This window comes from Eulemur rufifrons, chromosome 3 (genome assembly GCF_041146395.1).
Source record: "Eulemur rufifrons isolate Redbay chromosome 3, OSU_ERuf_1, whole genome shotgun sequence".
NCBI lineage: Eukaryota > Metazoa > Chordata > Mammalia > Primates > Lemuridae > Eulemur > Eulemur rufifrons.
In genome coordinates, this window is record NC_090985.1 from 6,583,617 (window position 1) to 6,603,670 (window position 20,054).

Below are 20,054 nucleotides of genomic sequence, written 5' to 3' on the forward strand. Positions count from 1 at the left end.
CTAGCTACTGTTCTAGCTTGGGGATCCTGGGACCAGAGGTATGCCCCTTCCTTCTGCTTGACATATGGTGTCTGCATGAGGAGGACTGGGGAGGGTGGGAGATTATGTCCCGGGATCCGAAATTCCGATGCAAAGTAACTTAGGGAATTCCCGGTGTTTCCTCCCGCTGTCCTCTCTGGTTTCCCCTTTAGCTCCTAGCTAGCATGGAATGAGACCATGCTGGCTGAGGCATGACAACATTTCTGGGAGCACTGTTCTTTGCCATTTCAGTTGCTTTTATTTTCATCCTCAAAGCAGATTGAGAGGCTGTCACACAAGGTAGCAGAACTGGCTTTATTGTTTTGCTCTTTAGGTCAAAGTTGAAGTATAAATAGCTCTTTAAGTCAAACTTGAAACTTAATGATACCAAAACCCTGGGACAATTTCACAGACCACTAGGTGATTTCTCCAAAGCCCTCTTGGCTATGGATATCCATGATGGTCCTGTCTCCTGTACCACGAGGGAACACAAGGCTCTGCCCAGGCCCCATCACAGCCGCAGGACCATCAGGCTAGGTGGAATGAGAATACTACCGTGAGATGTCCTTCCCCAAAGAGGCTAGTCCCCAGGAGATGACAGCATGACAGCATGGTGACAGTGACAGAATTTGCTAAGTGGTTGAGGGAGCAGTGGGAAGAAACACTTACCTGAAAGAGATTTGGGAATAGTTAGAAGGCTTTCGTGCACCAAGGGGTCATCAGCTGCATTGACCAGCATGAGAGGCACATAAATCTGCAACAAGCAAATAAAGCAGAATTAAATTATCCGCTCCCATTTTCAGACCCCATTATTGAAGGCTCAAATTCACTACCGGGCACGGCAAGAGAACACAGCTCAGCTTGCTGACCAGGTGGAGTAAGGGCGCCTTGCAGTCACCGGCAGCGCGGTGAGTGACACCTGCCGCCGTGATGACCGCCCTGGCAGCAGGCGCGTGCCGGAGCAAGGCTTTCTGGTGATCATCACGGTGTTTCAGATTAGCCGTGCCTTTCAGGAAAAAGGCTTTACAAAGAGTTATATACATATTCATTCAGTTTATATTTCGGGGAGGAAAAGTGAAGTGCATTCCATGCCAGACAAAAGAGATTTTCTAGCAGAATCTGAAGGCTGGTGGATCCTGGGGAAACTCTTGGCAGGACTGCATTCAACATGCACCCGAGCAACAGCCAGTCACCTCCTTTTCCATGCTAGTGGGGACAGTACTGAACAGCCATGTCGGGGTAGTGAAGGCTGTGCTATCTTGGAGGTCTCTGACGTTGGCGCTAGACAGCTCGTTTCTATATCGGCTTAAATGGAAACACCAAAAGCCTGGTGATGATGCTGAACTAGGAGGAATGGCCGGTGTGACAGCAGAACTGCAATTCACAATTATCTGCTTCAGCTGGGGGAATGGTGGGCCGAACCCACAGGTGGACGTTGACTGGGATAAATGGGTAAAAAGAGCAAGTGTGCAAAGACAGAATGAGAGAGACTGGCTTGCTGGTGGTTCAGGTAAAAAATACATGGGGATTTGGGTTAGCCACAAACTTAATAAGCACATAGTTTATTGTAGCTGCTAAAAACTGCATTAATACAAACCAGTCTACCTTATCAACAGACAAGTTCCTTACCACTTCCATACAGAAATACATCTATTGCACTCTGTGCTTGCCAGATTACAGCCGGCACTTTTGTTAGGGTATTGCTACCCTAACAAAATACACAATGGTGAAAAAAAGGGTCCAGCCAGGCCAACAAAAGGGCAAGAAGTCTAGATGGATCTCCTATGAAGAACCAGGGCAGAAACCAGCAGGATTATACTGTCAAAGGAAGACTAAGAAAAAAATTGGGTGTTGGAGCAATTTTAAGGGCTTTCACATAGATATGGGAGCAGACTGGTTTAAGGTGCGTCTGTGGGATTAACGTACGGTGGTCACAGAGGGACAGAGTTTGGTTCAATAATAAATCCGGGTTAAAGACTAGAATAGTTTGAACCAGCTTCTGGCTGGGCTTCCACCAGGGAAATTTAGGAGCGGTATTTGCTGTACTGTGTGCGAGGCTGGATGGAGTGACACCAATTCTGAGCTAGTGCCGGCCACTCACCCTGTGCAGGTACCGCATGCAGCTTTCTTCCTCGTAATATTCCTTCAGGGAGTTATAGCCGTGAAACTTCCTGGAACACACCAAAAACAAACAAACAAACAAACAAACAAACAAACAAACAAAGGGACAGGACAAAACAACATTGTCATCAGATCAGAATGCCGAGCCGATCACTGCTCCAGTTCCCCGTCCTAACTTGTTGCATTGGAAGAAAAACGCAGGCAGCGGTCAGGCCTGAATGCCGCACTGATCTTACTACTGCTCCACTTCCTACGCTGACTTGTCCTATCGGAACGTATCAATAGAATATACATAGGCAGCAGGAGTAGGGGTTAAGAGCACAGGCTCTGGCATCTTGATTCAAATCCTGGCTTGACCATTTATTGGCTGTGTGGCTTTAGGCAAATGGTTTGACTTTTCTGAACCCCGGCTTCTGTGTAAAGCGGATCTGAAGACAGGAACTTCCTCAGTGGCGCTGTGAGATTTAGGACATCAACGTGCTTGCTAGCCTGGTGACTGACTCAGAGTAATTGCCCTGTAGAAACTTATCTATGGTAATTAGTAGTGGATCTTTTGAGGCAGCATAACATAAGATGTCACTATAGACACAGAGAAACTGAAAATTCAAAGGCATTTACTAGAACTTTCTTTTTAACAGAGTTCTTCCTGGTGGAGTAACAGGACCACTGTGAACTGGAATGAAATACATATTAGGTAATAGAAATGAGATGGGTTCAAAGTTACGAAGTCTGTCCGCCCAGCGAACAGTAATCAGAGAAGCTGGCACATAACAAACTGCCATGCTCCAGCATGGAAGCCCTGCGGCTTTTCTCTGTACCCTGAGAGGCCTGGTGAGGTTCGACCTGGAGTTCTGATACCAGGAGGCCCGAGCCCATCCAGGCCAGAGGGACTCTGGAAGCCCCGTTTCTTCCTGACACAGATTCGGGCCTCTGGTTTCTGAACAGTGGGTCCTTTCATTCTCACTGGGGTCTTTGAGGTATCCTGCCTCCCTCGAAGCTGTGGGTCTCTTCCACCACCAGCCTCCTCGGACGTGTCTCCCCGGCAAGGACCTGGAAAACCCTGGCCGGCCTACTGGGGTGCTCTTGATTATGGAGGAGGCCAAGCGCAGAGATCATCTCTAGGATGTCTGTCCTTGTGAAATCGGTCCCTTTGCGGGCTCAGCAGGTGGGGAGAGCATTCCGTTCCTCTGGTAATGGATCTACGACAAGGCCGCCAAAACTGGTTGTGATCATGAAACTGCTGCCATATCCAATAGTATTAAAGAGGAGGAACTTCAGGGACAGTTGAGGAACATTCTCTTTCAGGCTTAAAAAAATTTAGAAGATGAGTGGGAAATTTAAATTTGTTTTCTCATTGGACACCACAATAAAGTCACACACCCCATCTTAAGGGTGGGTGGGTAAGACTTATTCTCATCTTCTGAACATAGCAATTTCCTAGTTTCTATTTCCTCTGAGTAACCATTAACAGACACATTTCAAGGTTACTTGGTATAAGAAGGCTACTAAAAGCTCATAAGGAAGAAAAGTAGAGATCTCATATCCTCAGGTCAATCATCTGCCTATTTAGATGAATACTTATGCCCTTTAAACCACATCTAAAGGTATCAAATGACTGTTAAATAAAAAGGGTGACATATTTAAAATGAATGATGAGGTCAGGGATTAATTTTACCTTTTCCAGCAAAGATTAACCTCCATCAGAAACTACTGGTACCAGAAAAGAGGACACTGTCAGGGTTGCGACCTCAGGCGCCGGGAGGGGCCACGCAGGTGGGGAGCAAATGAGTGAAGTGGGCAGGGCTTGCATCTTACCCTGGGGGCTTCAGACCCAAGGAATGAGGCTGTTTGTTTTGCTTGAAATGCACAGCCTGCTGGGTCTATCTTTTGTTTCTCTACTTGGATAGTTACTTAGATGGGGAGAGGAAACATTTCCTTTGCCTTTTACTCCACTGCAGATGCAGATTGATTTGGCACCTGACGCTTGCCCTGGTGCAGAAGCAGGACAGGCAGGGTGACGGCCCATGACTAGGCCGTGCACACCCCGGCTTCTCAGCTCCAGCTGGCTGTGCCATGCAAGAAAGCAGAAGGAGCGGTCAGAGCCTCTTCCTATTTTCCAAGAGAAATTAAAAATTTGGCTTTTTCTGTGAAATCTGTTTTTAAACACTGGAAACTTATTTAAAAAAAAACCCTTAATATTAAAGTGAGCAGAATAAAGCACTTGTACTGGGCAGAGCTGGCCTGTGGCCTGGCCCCCTGCCCCGGAGCGTCCCTGTCCCGCCTGCACGGACACACCTCATCACGTTGTCGTCAATCTGCATCAGGGATGTTGCTGTGTAGAGCCGGCTCAAGTCCGTGTCCTCCAGGATCTGGGGTTTCTTAACATGGTCTCCAAAAAGAGCTTGCCTAGAATGAAACACAAAAGCAAATAAGAGACCCATACGCAGAAGATGAACAAGGATGAACAATCACAGCGGAGCCTGCTGCCTTGCCCAGGGGTGAGCCAGGGGCCAAAGCCCATGTGGTAGGTAAGAAACAGGTCCCTTTAGCTGTAGAATGTCCCAGAGGACATTCTGAATAACACCTGCACTGTTGACTTCTGAATGACAGCAGAAGAGATGAATGTCAAGACCTTATTTTCCTTTCCAGGGGCACCTAGACAAACCAAAGATTGGGTTTGAGCCTTGCTGAATACCACAAAGGCTTCACCACAGGGGAGGAGGTCCCAAGATGGGCCCTGCGGTGAGTAGCAGGCTGCGGGCCAAACCGTGGGCACCTTGTCTTTACGCGGGTGTTGACCCTGCCCCTTGGCAGAGCCCCTTTCCCTCTGTGAGCCGTCTGTGTTGCTTAACAAGGAAGACAATGGTTAACCCACATGAATTCGGGCAAATCAACAGCTCTCCAATGCATTAGATAAAAGCTAACTCTATTTGGGAGAGTAATCACTGCCATGCAGAAGCAGCTCCACATTGAGAGGAAGGCAGTAAAGTCAGGGTCCACATGTGCACGCAGACCTCCCGCCCAGCAGGGGCTCTCGATCCCGCAGCTGACGCAGGACTGAGTTTGCTCTGGGCTTTGGCCCTACAGCAGGAAGATTCATTATGGAAACTTCGTATTCTGCTGCTCATTCACAACTTCTCCAAAAGAAGGGGAACACATTTCTTTAGCATTTATTTTTTTCAGAAGAATATTAGGAAGATTATATACTTACTGGATAGAACTTAACAAATTTAAAGTTTTCCTAAAATTTCTAAATGTTAGGTTTTCTGAGTAAATTCCAAAAATGTAAATACACTTAGAGCGCCCTCAAAGGACTCCCCCAATTTGTTAAGAATTATATGATGAACCTTTTAGACTAATTAGTAGCAAGGCCAGGCCCTTTAGGAGAACAAATGTTCGCGGGGAGGAGCCCCTTTTGACTCCAGAGGTGCAGGAAGGCGAATGGAGGACGTGGACCCGGCTTCACCCCTTCTGGCTGCAGAACCTCAGCAAACCTGGACCCGTCCAAACCTCAGCTGAGCCACACCCAGCTCAGTGCCCGACACATGGCTGATGCTTAAAGGACACGAGCCGAGTGGAAACAGCTGATTTTCCAGCCAGCACAGGAGACGTAAGTCTCCATCCATTCTCTACCCAGCTGGCAAGAGGACCCGAGGTCATGTCTGGCAGCTTGGTAGCTCGAGGGGCCTGCAAGCCCATCCTTGCCCATGTGATCCCCCACCCACAGGATGCCCAATCTGGGGCATGTGGTCTGGATGGGCAGTACCATGTTTTCTTTTAATCATTGAAAAAAAAAAAAAAAGAGAGAACAAGGAACTGAACTGATCATTTAGCCAGACTGCTTTTCCTAGGATGGTGCCCCAAATCTCCCCAAACTGGTTTTTTTTTTTTTTTGAAACAGGGCCTACCTCCATCACCCAGGCTGGAGTACAGTGCTGCAATCAGAGCTCACTGCAGCCCTGGGCTCAACTGATCCTCTCGCCTCAGCCTCCCAGGTAGCTGGGACTACAGGTGCATGCCTCCATGCCTGGCTAATTTTTTTTTTTTTTCTGGTAGAGATGAGGTCTCGATATGTTGCCCAGGCTGGTCTTGAACTCCTGGCCTCAAATGATTCTCCCGCCTCGGCCTCCCAAATTGCTAGGATTATAGGTGTGAGCCACTGTGCCTGGCCCCAAACTATATTTTTTGAGTGGCCATATGTACCAGGCTCTGGGAGCAATCAAAACATGCCCAAGCCCTCCACTGTTTTCCAGTTTAGTCTGAGACAGGATTCACAGAGGGGAAGCAACAGAAAAGCAACTTGGGGGTGGGGGAATGGGCCGCAGGGAGGCAGGAGAACCGAGATAAGGCCGAGCGGGGTTCCCACGGCAGAGCTGATGGAAGGGCATTCTCAGCAGGGCGGTAAGTGGTGTGGGAGAGGCTGGGGGCCCGTGTGCCTCTAAGTGGCCCAGTCCAGCTGGAGGGGAAGGCAGAGCAGGGGAGGAGGGAGAGGCGTCAGCGATAATAATAACCATAATGAAAGAAATCATTGCTAGTACTTATTGAGTGCCACTGTATACTGGGCAGCGATTTAAGCATTGGTGGGTTAAGCCACTGAAGGATTCTGAGCAGGAGAGAGGCAGGAGGAGAGTGGTGAACACGCAGAGGCTCAAACCCCCAAGCGGGAGGCGCCAACGCTACGCCAAGGGCCAGCCACGAATGACTCCTGGTCCCCGAGCACAGACACGACTTGAGGAGGAAGGCCACCTCAGCAGTGACAAGCCACCTCAGGACTGCTCTAATTTGGGAAAGAAGGGTGCAGAAGTGGTTCCTGGTCTAGGACTTACTGGAAATGATGAAGGCAGAAAGTGATTTGGCAAATTCGGTAGCTTGGGACAAGTTTGTTTTTAACCGAGTCACAAATGTAGGTGGCAGAGAGTCTGCACCACCCTTGCCTTTTTCTTCTCTTTTGGACAAACGGTAGTTGTGGCTTTCAGTGATTCCCAGATGAGCTCGCGAAGGAACACGTCTCCCGAGAGAGAACGGAGCTGACCTACCTGTGCGAGAGGATGATCTTCTTCATGTTGTCGGCCATGAGGAAGTTGTAGAACCGCCGGCACTGATCCCACTGCATGAAGGTTTCCTGGGCCCTGGGAGAACCACAGCGAGAGTGAGCGGAACTGTGGCGCGGGGTTATGGGGACAGCCGGGAGGGGTTCTAGCCAGGCGAGCGAGGCGCCTGCGTGGACAGCACTGCTCTCTGGCCGTGGCCCCTGTGTTGGCACGGGAGCTTTGACATGTGGGCTCAGACATCTGGAGAAACCCACGGAGAAACCACAAGATGCCCCTGAACGTGACACCAGCAAGGACCCTCTCTAGAGGCAGAGGCTTTGGTGGTGGCACGCCTGACACTTTCTTCCAGCACCTTGGCCTTCTCTTAGTCACAGAAGCTGCCAGAAGCTGGCAGTACCAAGGTCTGCTTTGATTGTCACTTTCTCTATTCGGCTTCCTACTCAGCAGGCCAGTGTTCCGGGCGAGTAAGGGGAGAGTGGATGCAGAGGGAAAAACATAAAAAAACTTATTTTGTTGCTGTTCAAGAGCCAAAGGAAAATCATAAAATTTGATCTTCTCCAAGTAAATCTTTCTTTTGATTATCCCTGTGACACTGAAGGGACAAGGAAACCTGCGTGGAAATAGGGAGGCTGTCGCCCCCTCCCAGGCACGGCTGGTGGGGGTGGTCGGAGACTCCTTCTGCTCATAGGGCTGGTGTGTGGCCGGCACGTGCTAGGCCTGCCCGCCGTCAGGGTGACGCTCTGACTGTCCAGCGTGGCACCACACAGGTGACGCTATCCTTGTTCTCCAGGGCCCAAGTTCTGCCACCAGCCTGTGTAGGAGGGAGAGGAAGCCCTGCCAGCCCTGTCAACATGCCTCCTGGGCCAGATTCCTGTGCCCACGTGTCAGGTGAACAAACACGAGCGACTCATTCCCGCCACAGCTGCTCAGCCCGCCCCACTCTCTGCTCTCCTCCTCTGGGTGTGAATCCAAACCCAGGCTGCTGCTGAGTCCACACGAATGCAAGAGAAATTTTCGTTTTGCAGATTTCTGAGTCTCCAGGCCTGATTCTACCCTGCGAATTAATCTGGGTGTCACTATTTCCACACAGGTTCATTTTCTGCATGGTTAAGAAAGCGGACTGGGTGGTTCATAGGTGTTTTTTTGTTTTGTTTTGCTTTTTGCTCTGTCACCTGGGCTAGAGTGTCGTGGTGTCAGCCTAGCTCACAGCAACCTCAAACTCCTGGGCTCAAGCGATCCTTCTGCCTCAATCCTTCTGCCTCAATCCTTCTGCCCAAGTAGCTGGGACTATAGGCATGCACCACCATGCCCAGCTAATTTTATATATATATTTTTAGTTGTCCAGCTAATTTCTTTCTATTTTTAGTAGAGATGGGGTCTCGCTCTTGCTTAGGCTGGTCTCGAACTCCTGACCTTGAGCAAACCTCCCACCTTGGCCTCCCAGAGTGCTGGTATTACAGGCATGAGCCACCCACCGCGCCCGACCTTTTTTTGTTTTTATTTTTATTTTTTTTATTTTTAAATCCAGGGAGTTTATAAAAGTAATTTCCCTAGAGCTGCTGCACTGCGATTTTGGAATGGAAAACATTTCCCATAATGTCATGGTTAAAAATAAGAGGTAGCTGGGGGAGTTCAGTGAAATGGTTTGTGGATTTAATGGTCTATGACGTGCTCACAAAACACAGGCTGAAGCTCAAAGTGAGGACTGACACCACCTTCAAAGGTGAAAAGGCCACTATATAAATGCACAGGGGCCTCCCCAATGCACTGTGGAGACAGAAAGGACAGGCCGGATCACCCTGGATGGGACCCCGGCTAAGGCAGCACGTGGACACCTGCCCGTGGTCTGCAGAGGGGTCACCTGATCAGTGAACCACAACCTGCTGCCTCAGGCAGCGCCCTCTCCTCTGACCTTGGGCCCACGTGGTCCCTTCTGAGAGCAAGCTGTCCCTGGTAAGCCCAGCTTTCTCCCGCCCGCGTTCATTTCTCCTTTCGCTGACCTCCTAATTGAGGGGACACTCTTGCTTTCGTTAGTGCCCCCTTCACCGCAGAGGGACTGCAGAGGCAGGGGAGGAAGGGAGTGCTGGCCACAAGCTGAAGACATACAAAGACACTCCAGCACTGCAGAGGATTTTTCAGTTGAATCACACCACAGGCTCTGCTTGCTGAAAAGATCTGGGGACTTGCAGGGGCCCAGGGCTCAAGGAGGGACTGGGGCAGGATCCTGGGGACAGTGTCTCACTGGGTTTATTTTGGCTGATGTTGATCCCTAGTATCTTTGATTTGCCACTCAGCATATACAAGGCTGTCTTTTACCACCTTTGGATATATAATTAAGGAACTAAACTTAATTTTATACTGGTTTCATAAAACAAAATCAAGATTAATGTGTTACAGAAACATTCATCCTACTTTTTTTTTTTAAAGGACTGATTTGCTCAATACCACCACCCCCACCACCAAACAGGAAATAAGAGAAGGGGGAAACCTATAGACTAAAAGAATCTTGAGGTACAAATCAATAAATGCAAAGTGTGGGCATTATGTGGTCCTGACTCAAGCCCACTGGTAAAAATTTCTATGAGACAACCAAGGAAATCTGAACACTGGCTAGCAATGGGATGATACTAGGGAATTGTTAAGTTTTTGGTGTGATAATGGTATTTGTGGTGACGTTTAAGGAAAAGTCCTTAGAGTCTTTTAGAGCTACCTGGTAAAATATTTACTGATGAAATGATAGGATATCTGGGACTTGATTTAAAATAATCTAGTTTATGCAGGGGCAGTTGAGCAGACGGGTGTAGACTGGCCACGAGTTAAGTGCTGTTGAAGCTGGTGGTGGGTACAGGGGGTTAATATCCTATTCTTTTTACTTTGTGTGTGTCTAGGACTTTCCAAGATAATGAAGGAGGAGGAAGATGAGAAAGAAAGTAAGTAGAAAATCATTTTGGATAATGGGTTACTGAAAATTGTTTGTGCTGCTGAGGGTTGAAGATCAAGGAGCTACAGAGAAGAGCCGAAGTGAGTTTAACGGTTTAGACTGCAGTACTGTGGCCTCAGCAGCCAGTTTCAGGGGTGGTAAAGAGACCAGGCGGGTCGTCTGGAACCACGACCTGCACAGCCCACCAAGATCCTCACTCGTGCAGCTCCCACCAATGCCAACTCCAATTTATCGGCACCGTTTGCAGTGACAGAAGGCAGCAGACAGGGTAAGGCTTGGGCCTTGGGCCTGGCGATGGGATGATCTAAGAAGATGTCTGGGCCACCCGGCTGGCAAGAGGTAGAGCAGGGACTTGAACTGTGGCCCTAAGCCACGTCGTCAGCTTCACGACCCAGCGGTGGATAAGCTAATCTGTTTCCTAGGTTGGGCTGCCTAGTCTTGCTTAAACTCTGCAGTTTTCCCCACTCTGATTCTGAGACAAAATCACTGATCGTTCAAAGTTACTATATTTTAGAGCTCTTCCACTATAAACATAGATTTTAGGAAGGTACAACTCTATGGAGGGACTTTACGAATGATAACGCTTGCTTCTGTCAGAAACTCATTCACAATCTGGAATTTGCCCATTAAAAGCAAAAGAGAGAATATCCGCACCACGTGATAGCAGCGGTGGCACCTGGCAGGGAGGCTTTGCTACAAAGCACTAGGACGTTAAGGTGGCCAGGACTTAGTCACACTAACACTCAGCCAGGAGCACAAGTGCATTTAGGGAGACTGAACTGCTCCTGGGACAATTCCTGTCGGAGGAATTACACGGTTTTCTGCTGCTTGAACTCTGAAGCTGAGCCAGCTGGAGGTGATGACCTCTCCGCAGGTTGGCTTCCCCCTGAAGGGCACCCCACTGCCAGCCCAGAGCCTTCTGCCTGGGTCTCTTGGGTCTCCCCACTGACCTCCCTGCTTGGCTGAGGACTTCCTTGGCACACATATGCCTAGCGTGTAATATATATATCAGTAACATGTGCTTTGTTGGTTTGTGGCATTGTAAATATCATCGTATTGTCATTAAGTGCTGTGAGTCCTCAGAAACAGACTATCTTTTACAGCCAAGTTGCAATAAAATGCTTATATTTTAGTTTTATTATTATTGGCCAATTCTGCAACAGAAGATTGTTGAGGGCTTCCTCAGCAAAGAATTGATTTAACCTAAAACCAGAACTAAAAAAGCTTCCCTTCCGTGCTTTAAGCTCCATGAGGGCAGCGCGTTCGTCTGCCTTGTTCAGGGCTGTGTCTCTGTTGCCTGGGAGGGTATCTGACCATGAAGACTCCAGGGCTAGTTTGTGGCTGTTTATGCTGAGGGCACATGTTGCAGTCTGCTAGAAACCAGGTAACTTTAGGGCATTTGTGTCCTTCCTCCAGGGGTCCAGCGCATGGTAAAATGTGAGCTTCTTTGGCAGCAGCTAGACTTTGCTAACTATAGCAAGCGGGTGGCTGGCTTCTCTCTGAGCCTTCAGTTGGCTCTGGCTAGAGGGAAGGCAGGCTACGGGGACGAGAAGCCAGAGGGAAGGGATCACTGAGCAAGCGGTTCTCCAGACTCAACTAGGAGGGATTTACCAGAAGCACGGACTCCTGTGTGGCCCCCGCAGAGGCCGACGAGCCTTCCCTGCTCCACTGCGGTGTAAGGGGAAGCACACACCACGCACGGCTGCCATCATCCCAGGGCTGAAAAGGCTCCCTGCCCTCAAGCCTTGGCAAGAAAAGAAGGTTACACTGGTTTAAAGTAAGGAACTGCTCTTCATTCATTCCATAGGTCTGGTTAAGATGTTGAGGGGACCTGAGCCCCAGGCAGCGCCAGTACACACAGGGCAGTGGTGTCTCTCTGACCTGCCACCAGTTCCCGTGTGTAGGACCACATGATCTTAGCCCAGATACCAGTTCTCTGTGCTCCAGAGAATAAAGTTGGCTCTTTGCTCCTTACTGCATGAGGGTGATGTGACAATAGGTAATTATGTGTATGAAGCTCTTTGAGCTCTCAAGGAAGGGGCTGTGTATATTATGTGTGCAAAATGTGTAGCAACTCACAGATTTTAGTTTCCTAGCTTCTCAAACCTGCTTTGCCTAGGGCAAACACCTTAGTTGGCTAACTGTGCCGATCATGTGCTCTTGCCAACAGCAGATGGCGCTACCGCAGCAAAATGAAACAGGTGTTATCATTTTAAGGTTTTGTACATTGAAAGAAAACATGAAAACAAACTTGTTCTACACCCTTCCCCTTATCAAATCCAGCACTCCCTGAACACAAAGTCACTGGTCACAGCAAGTTCACAGCCATTGGTTTAGGAAGGGAATCCAGCCTTACAGACGACAGGAGGAGTGCTAAAAATTGCAGAGTTGTCAGGTGAACAGGCGAGAGCCTCCTGGTTCCTCGGCCCTGCTCCCTCCGTCTCGTGGCAGGCCCCTTGCTGACTTCTGCCTTATCCCAGGGACTGGATGGGACAGGACTTTGGTTAATTCCGGCTACGTGTGAGGATGAATTGGAAGTTGAATATTTCTAGTCAACACACGATAAAGGAACATGTCCTTTTAGCCGGCTCCCCAGGGTGTCTGGGGCAGTGAAGGGAAAGATTCACGGTAGGAGGATGAGGGACCACCTAGGCCTGAAATGCTAGGGCTGGAGAGGCTGCTCAGGTCACCAAGGTGATGACTTGTTAGACGTGGCTGAGCACCGGAAGTCACCTATGAAATGTGTCCAAAATGCAGACTCCTGGGGTCCTGTGCCTCAGACTTTATCAGTCAGAATCTCCAGGGGTGGGGCCCAGGAAGCTGAATTTATTTCTAACATGATCCCCTAAGTGCAGTGAGACAGTCACTAGTTCACCAGACTGGTCTTTGTGATCCACTGCTCTAATCCACCTCCATTTTACAGTGAATGATGATGATGATGATGATAATTCACAGCTGTTACATTCCACGTGCCAGGCACTGTTCCAAGGACTTCCTACACATTAACTCATTTCACCCTCACTGTGGTGCTATGAGGTAGGTACTGTTCACAGTTATTATCATCCTCATGTTGCAGATGAGGAAAACTGGAACCCAGACTTTGGCCCTAGAACCCAGGGATGTTTCCCCATGTCTACTCTGGGCACCTTTGGATCCCCCTTTTTGGCCAGCTGTGGCTGAATCCTGAGCCCACATTTGCCCTTTGGCTTCAAATTCCAGGACTATGTATTTTTAGAAATAATATAGATAACTCTCTCCATCAGGAAATAAAGTAGGTTTAAACTGAGAGATAAGGTGAGGCAAAAAGGAAGGATTCTTTTAACAACTACAAAGAGTGGTTAGCATTAGACTTGATCGATAGGGAGATTTTTTTACTTTCTTGTGCAATTTTGGGTTTCTTCAGAAGATCTTTACCAACTGATCATGGCCATGTGTAATACAAAAGAGATCAGGAAGAATGAGTACAGGAAAAAACATGATGTATCTGAGGAGCCTAGGAGATGTGTGGGTGTGAGCGTGTGGTGTGGCGGGAGAGAGATCTAGGACAGCAGTGATTACGGAGGGAGTCAACGCCTTTGTGATGACATCTGGGATGCCTGAGCGAAACGAATACTTGCAGGTAGGACTCTGATAGAGTGATTGCTGCATCCCTTCCAGATGCCATCTGAGACCCAACTCTTCTGCAGGGAGGAGGCATCTGGGATCATAAGGCCCAGCTCTCCTGTGTTCTTTCATTAACCTACGGTTCTACGAAACTCCTGAAGCATGAACAGATTAAGTCACCTCTCAGAGATTCCCTAGGGAAACAGCAGCTATTGGTAGGGGCAACAGGCAGGGGGTGGCTTCTCCAATTACAGATCTGACCCCAAAGTGCAGCTGCACATTCCAGCTTAAGGGGTCTGATGGGACAACTCCAGTGTATAATCTGGAAACAAAACAAGGTGAGTCGAAGACTCAGAGGCTTCTGCTCAGTCTGCCACAGTGTTTCCCTGGTCTTCGCAGACCAGTGTCTGGTGCAAACAAGTGCTAAAGGAAGGACCCGATGGAAGGTGGAGATGACTTACCTCAGTGCACTGTACCCCTGGCACACGCTGACACAGCACAGGACCTTCTCTTGGTTCGCCTGAGTCTCCCCCAAGTATTTACACACGATGTTACCACCCAGGCTGAAGCCCACGACGACCAGCTGGGTCAGGGGATATGTCTTCTTGATGTAGTTCACCATGGCTCCAAATTCCCACGTGCAGCCTGCGGGCAAAAGGGTGAGGTCACTCAATCATTTCAGGTGTAACAAATGATGGAGAAAACACGAGCTGAAGGTTACTAGTGGGTGCCAATATACTAAAACATACACACTTATGTGTGTATATGTGTGTGTAAAGAGAGAGAGACAAATAGACGCTGCTCTTTGGCTACCTAGAGAGAAGGTCCCAGACGCCCCTCCGTATAAGGGAAAACAGAGCATCAGTAGTGCCCACGAGCACAGGTACCACGTATCAAATGTGCACTGCTCCTTTAAAGGTGGGTCACGAGAAACCTGTCTAGATGCTCATGGAAATCAAGGCAGATATTCCGGGAGTGCATGAGCGCATATGTGCACACACAGATCTAAATAAAAGCAAGAAAAAGACTCTTTGGAATTAGCTTCTTAGGTTACAAATTGGGATGCTATACCCATGGGTATGATGACTCACGGGGTTAAGAAAAGTACCAAATGGATGTTATTTACAGGATCTTCTTGCCAGCGTTGGGAGGGAAGGAAAGACAAACTTCAGTCCAGAGGGACAGCCAGGATGCTCGTAGGATTAGGGCAAAATGTTCCTGGTGACGTAGGAACAGGGTGCTAAGGGAGGCAGACCCATTCAGAAATACACAGAGGAGACCTATGAACGGAGAGGCTGTTTGGGCCTGGTTTGCCCGGGAGGGATGATCTCAGCTGACATCCCCCTGGGAAGTTGCTGAAGTCATGTTATGTTTCAGCAGCTTTGCTAAGTGGAGGGGGGTAATGGTCAGACACAGGTGAAGGGATTCATCACATCCTTCTAAGGCCCAAGCCCAGACTTTGCAGGGAGCCAACTTAAAACCTAACAGGGGGCTGGGTGCGGTGGCTCACGCCTATAATCCTAGCACTCTGGGAGGCTGAGGCGGGCGGATTGTTTGAGCTCAGGAGTTCAAGACCAGCCTGAGCAAGAGCGAGACCCCATCTCTACTAAAAATAGAAAGAAATTATCTGGACAGCTAAAAATATATATAGAAAAATTAGCCAGGCATGGTGGCGCATGCCTTTAGTCCCAGCTACTCGGGAGGCTGAGGCAGGAGGATTGCTTGAGCCCAGGAGTTTGAGGTTGCTGTGAGCTAGGTGACACCATGGCACTCTAGCCTGGGCAACAGAGTGAGACTCTGTCTCCAAAAAAAACAAAAAAACAAAAAAAAACCTAACAGGGAAAGTCAGAAATATTGGCGACAAGTATACACATAACAGACTGGCACGAGAACAGTATGGATTTACAATGCAAACACGAGTTGCTGACCTTGGCACCAGCTCAGAGGTTTTGACATCCCTAATAGAGTCGAACAGCTACTTCCCTAATCAGCAAATCGTGGGATACACTTTTGAGTCTGAGGCAAACTCCCTCTATATCTATCTGTCTTCCTTTTGCAGCAGACGCAGCCTAAGCCAGACAGCACAACCACATGCAGGAGTCGTTAAACTGCAGTGTGCATGGAACCACCCGCAGAGGGTGTTAGAAATAAGCATTCCTCACCCCCAGAGAAGCTGATTCCATAAGATGGGGCCAGGCTCAGGAATCTACATCAAAATTTTTTGAGTGAGTAATTTATGCATATGGTACAAAATTCAAATACTGTAAAAGATGCAGTGAAAGGTAAGTTTCATATATTCGTTTTCTTTAAGTACCAGTTAGTGGTAGCATACACATTGTTTGGTACCTTTTTCCCCCTTTACGATATGTCTTAGAAACTATTATATATTGGTATCATTACACATGAAGCTGACCTATTCTTTTTTACTTTTATTTTTACTGAGGTATAACATATACACAGGAAAATGTGCAATGAAGTTTTACATGTTTACACCCACATAACCATTGCCCAGATGAAGATGTAGAATATTCCTGACACCCCTGGAGGCCCCTTCATGCCTCCTCTCAGACAATATCCCCTATACTTTGACTAACGATCATGATCTGAAAGTGCTGGGAGCTCCTGAGGCTTGGAAGGAGCTGAAGAAGGAGCAAAACATACTGAAGACTAAGGGAAAAGCCTGGGCCAAGAGTGGCTCCCATCCAACCGGGAAGCCCCAGGCACCAACTCGGAGAAGGAAGCATGTCTCTCTCCAGTAAGATATCAGAGGACCAAGTCTCCTATTTTTCTCCCTTCTACACACAGCAGAGGCTGGGGCAGTTTGCAAACCTTCAATAAAGAGTTGCTGAATTAAGTGGATTCTGATGACAAGGCCCCTAAACAGGTTCTGGGGACAGGGAAGGAACAAAAAGCTGGTCCAGAGGGAACCTTGAAGTTTGCAATTTGAAATGCCAGACATTTGACCTCACTTAGGTCACATTCATCCAAGTTTCTCTTTTTAAAAAGGTAGCAACGGAAGGAATATTGTACCTCTAGAGCAGCGGTCCCCCACCTTTTTGGCACCAGGGACTGGATTCATGGAAGACAATTTTTCCATGGACGGGGTGAGTGGGAGGGGGTCGGGGGGCTCAGGCGGTGATACGAGTGATGTGGAGCAACTGTAAATACAGATGAAGCTTTGCTTGCTCATTTGCCTGCTGCTCATCTCCCGCTGTGCACCCCCACACCCAAGTTTCATGGAAGGGGGTGTGCAGCATGGAGTTCTGAGGCCCGGTCCACGGCCCAGGAGGTTGGGGACTGCAGCTCTAGAGAATGATGGATTTTGAATGGGGAGCTGTGATGTAAAAGAAGGATCTTCAAACACAATCAGCTGATATCACAGTTAGCAGTTAGCTGATATCAACTTCTCTGTCATGCAACAAATCAAAAATTTGGAGCCCATTAGAGACATTTGCTCACTTCCTTCAGGACTGAAAACAGGGCCTTCAAGGAGTAGTCTGGCCTCGTGGCTAAGTGAAAGGACTCTGTGGTCAGATTGCTGGGGCCTGCCACTTAGTGGCCCCAAATGCTCCCAACCTTCCTCTGGTGACGAGTAATTCCTGGGGTACAAGGAAAGTCTACAGCTTCCAGGCTCCCGAGGCCTTGGGAATAGGACAGGACCTGGGAGTGGGTACTTTTAACAAATAACCCCGATGATTTTTATTTTGAGGGAGCCGTGGAAAATATTGTCACCTTGGGTAAGTTACTAACCATTCTGGGTCTATTTCCTCACTTGGAAAATGGAGGTAATAATAGTAAATACTTCCCAGAGTTATTTGGAGAGCTGCAGAAGGTGATATACATAAACAGCTTAGACTAGGGTCTAGAACATATAAGCATGCAACGTTAACTATTAAAATTAATTATTTTTCTTTTAAAAATATCATTTAAGTATACCTGTGTTCACGGCAGCATTATTCACAATAGCCAAAAAGTGGAGCCAACTCAAGTGTCCATTGATGGATGAATGGATAAACAAAATGTGGCATATGTGTACAATGGAATATTATTCAGCTCTAAAAAGGAAGAAAATCCAGGCACATGCTACAACACGGATGAACCTTGAGGACATTATGCTAAGTAAAATAAGCCAGTCACAAAACAACAAATACTGTAGGATTCTACTTATACAACATACGTAGAATAGTCAAATCTACAGAAGTAGAAAATACAATGGTGGTTGCCAAGGGCTAGGGAAAGCGAGCTAGGGAGTTATTGTTTAATGGGTATAGTTCTAGTTTTGCAAGATGAAAAAGTTCTGAAGATAGGCTGAAAAACAATGTGAATATACTTAACTCTCCTGAACTGTACACTCAAAAATGGCTAGAATGGTAAATTTTACGTTGTGTGTATTTTATCAAAATTTACAAAAAATATTTGAACAAGAATCTGTAGCTTTACACACTTGAATAGGCCAATCTGCATTGGTCTACATTTCTAGATTTTTCTCTAAAGCAGCATTCTTCAACCCGATTGTTCATCAGAATCACCTGGGGATCTTGTAAACTAACAACCCGAATGCCTGGGCCTCCCTAGACTAATTAAACCAGAATGTCTCGGGGTGGGACCCAGGCATGGGTGTTCTTTTTCAAGATCGCTGGGTGATTCCAACGTGCAAGCAGGGCTCAGGACCACTGCTCTGAGGAGCAAGGATCTCTCCAGCTCAGACCGATATGCGAAGGCATTGCTCTGAGGCACCCTCTCATCTCTGCCTGGGCCATCGCTTTTCAGACTCCCTTCTCTTTCTACTTGCAGTAAGCAACCTTCACAGATGGGGGCGCTGTTCAGCCTTCTGGAAGCATCTGAAGCTTAGCCCCATAGCAGCTTTCCAAACATTTCCTAAAGCAAGGTTTCTGCAGGGGGTGAATCCCCATTTAACACAACCAGGCACGTCCTCCAGATCCACTGAATACCTAACAAAAACAAACTTTAAATCCCTAAATACACGTAATTGCTTTCTGGTGATCTTTCTCATAAAGAGTGAACGGGAAAAGCTACGTGGAGGTTAAATATCAGTGCAAGAATGATGCCCTAGCTCAGTGGTTCTCAAAGTGTGGCCCCTGACCCAGAAGCATCAGCAGCCTGGGAGCTTGTTCACGATGCCTGTTCTTGGGGTCCACCCCAAACCTATTGAGTCAGAAACTCTAGGGGTGGAACCTAAACAGAGGGCTTGTTTAAAACAGAGCTTGCTGGGCCCCACCTCCAGAGTTTCTGATTCAGAAGGTCTGGGTCTCCCACTCACTCACTGTGCGAGTGAGGGTGGGCTACGAATTTGCGTTTCTAACAAGTTCTCAGGTGATACTTATGCTACCGGGCCAGAGACCACCCTTTGAGAATCACCGTCCTAGCTGACAGGAAAGGTGGATGGAATCCTTAATTTTCCGTTTCATCTTTTTTTTGAGACAGGGTTCAGCCCTGTCGCCTGGGCTAGAGTGCAGTGGCGTCATCATAGCTTACTGCAGCCTCAAACTCCTGGGCTCAAGGGATCCTCCTGCTTCAGCCTCCCTAGCAGCTGGGAGTACAGGTGTGAGCCACCATACCCAGCTAACTTTTCTGTTTTTTGTAGAGACAGGGTCTCACTTTTGCTCAGGCAGTATTTCCTTTGTCCCTTAAAAAGGCAGTTCAAAAGATGCCTCATGTCACTCATACTTAAATAAATACAAACTAAAATGACAAATTAGAAATCATCCTCAACTGCCCATGTTAGAAGAGAACCAGAAGTTTGCCGCCACCCAGGAATGGGGAGTGTGGGTAACAGGCTGGTGCATCCGCTGATGAGGGAGTGCACACTAGTCTAGGTCCTGGAAGGCAATGTGGTAACATCTATTAATGTTTTTAAAAGTAGAAACCTTTGGTCCAGCAATTCTGCTTTTCGAGACCTTATACTGCAGATACACCTGCACACGTGTGCAAAAGTGTATGTGCAAGAATGTTCACTGCGGTGCTGTTTGTAGCAGCAAAGGACTGAAAACTTAAATTTCGATCAACAGAGGACTAGCTAAATGAAGCGCCGTGAAAAAGAATGATGCCGAGTGTGATCTCTTGACAGGGAGTGACTCAGCCATCTTACAGAAACAAGGGGCAGAACAGCGGGGCTGGCACCCTCTGTGTGTCTGCCTCGGTTTCAGGAGATTATATATACACACATTATCTGATTGAACATTCACCGAAAAACTGTAGCAGACACTGATCTTCCGGAGAGGAGAACTGGGGGTCTAAGGGGGGAGGGAGACTTAGTTTCACTTATGGTATATAGGGCTTCGGCGCTGTTTGAATGTTTT

At 47.9% G+C, this 20,054-nt stretch overlaps 1 protein-coding gene across 2 annotated transcripts in view; it reads right to left on the minus strand.

Moving 5' to 3' along the window:
- The window catches only part of ABHD2 (abhydrolase domain containing 2, acylglycerol lipase), a 96,411-nt gene that overhangs the window by 4,135 nt on the left and 72,222 nt on the right, over positions 1-20,054 (minus strand). For both annotated transcript variants that reach the window (XM_069466632.1, XM_069466633.1), the window contains 5 exons: positions 14,196-14,379; positions 7,176-7,268; positions 4,435-4,545; positions 2,120-2,189; positions 688-772 (listed from right to left, as the gene is read on the minus strand). In XM_069466632.1, coding sequence (XP_069322733.1) covers positions 688-772; positions 2,120-2,189; positions 4,435-4,545; positions 7,176-7,268; positions 14,196-14,379 — 543 coding nt within the window. The remainder of the gene's footprint in view (positions 1-687; positions 773-2,119; positions 2,190-4,434; positions 4,546-7,175; positions 7,269-14,195; positions 14,380-20,054) is intronic.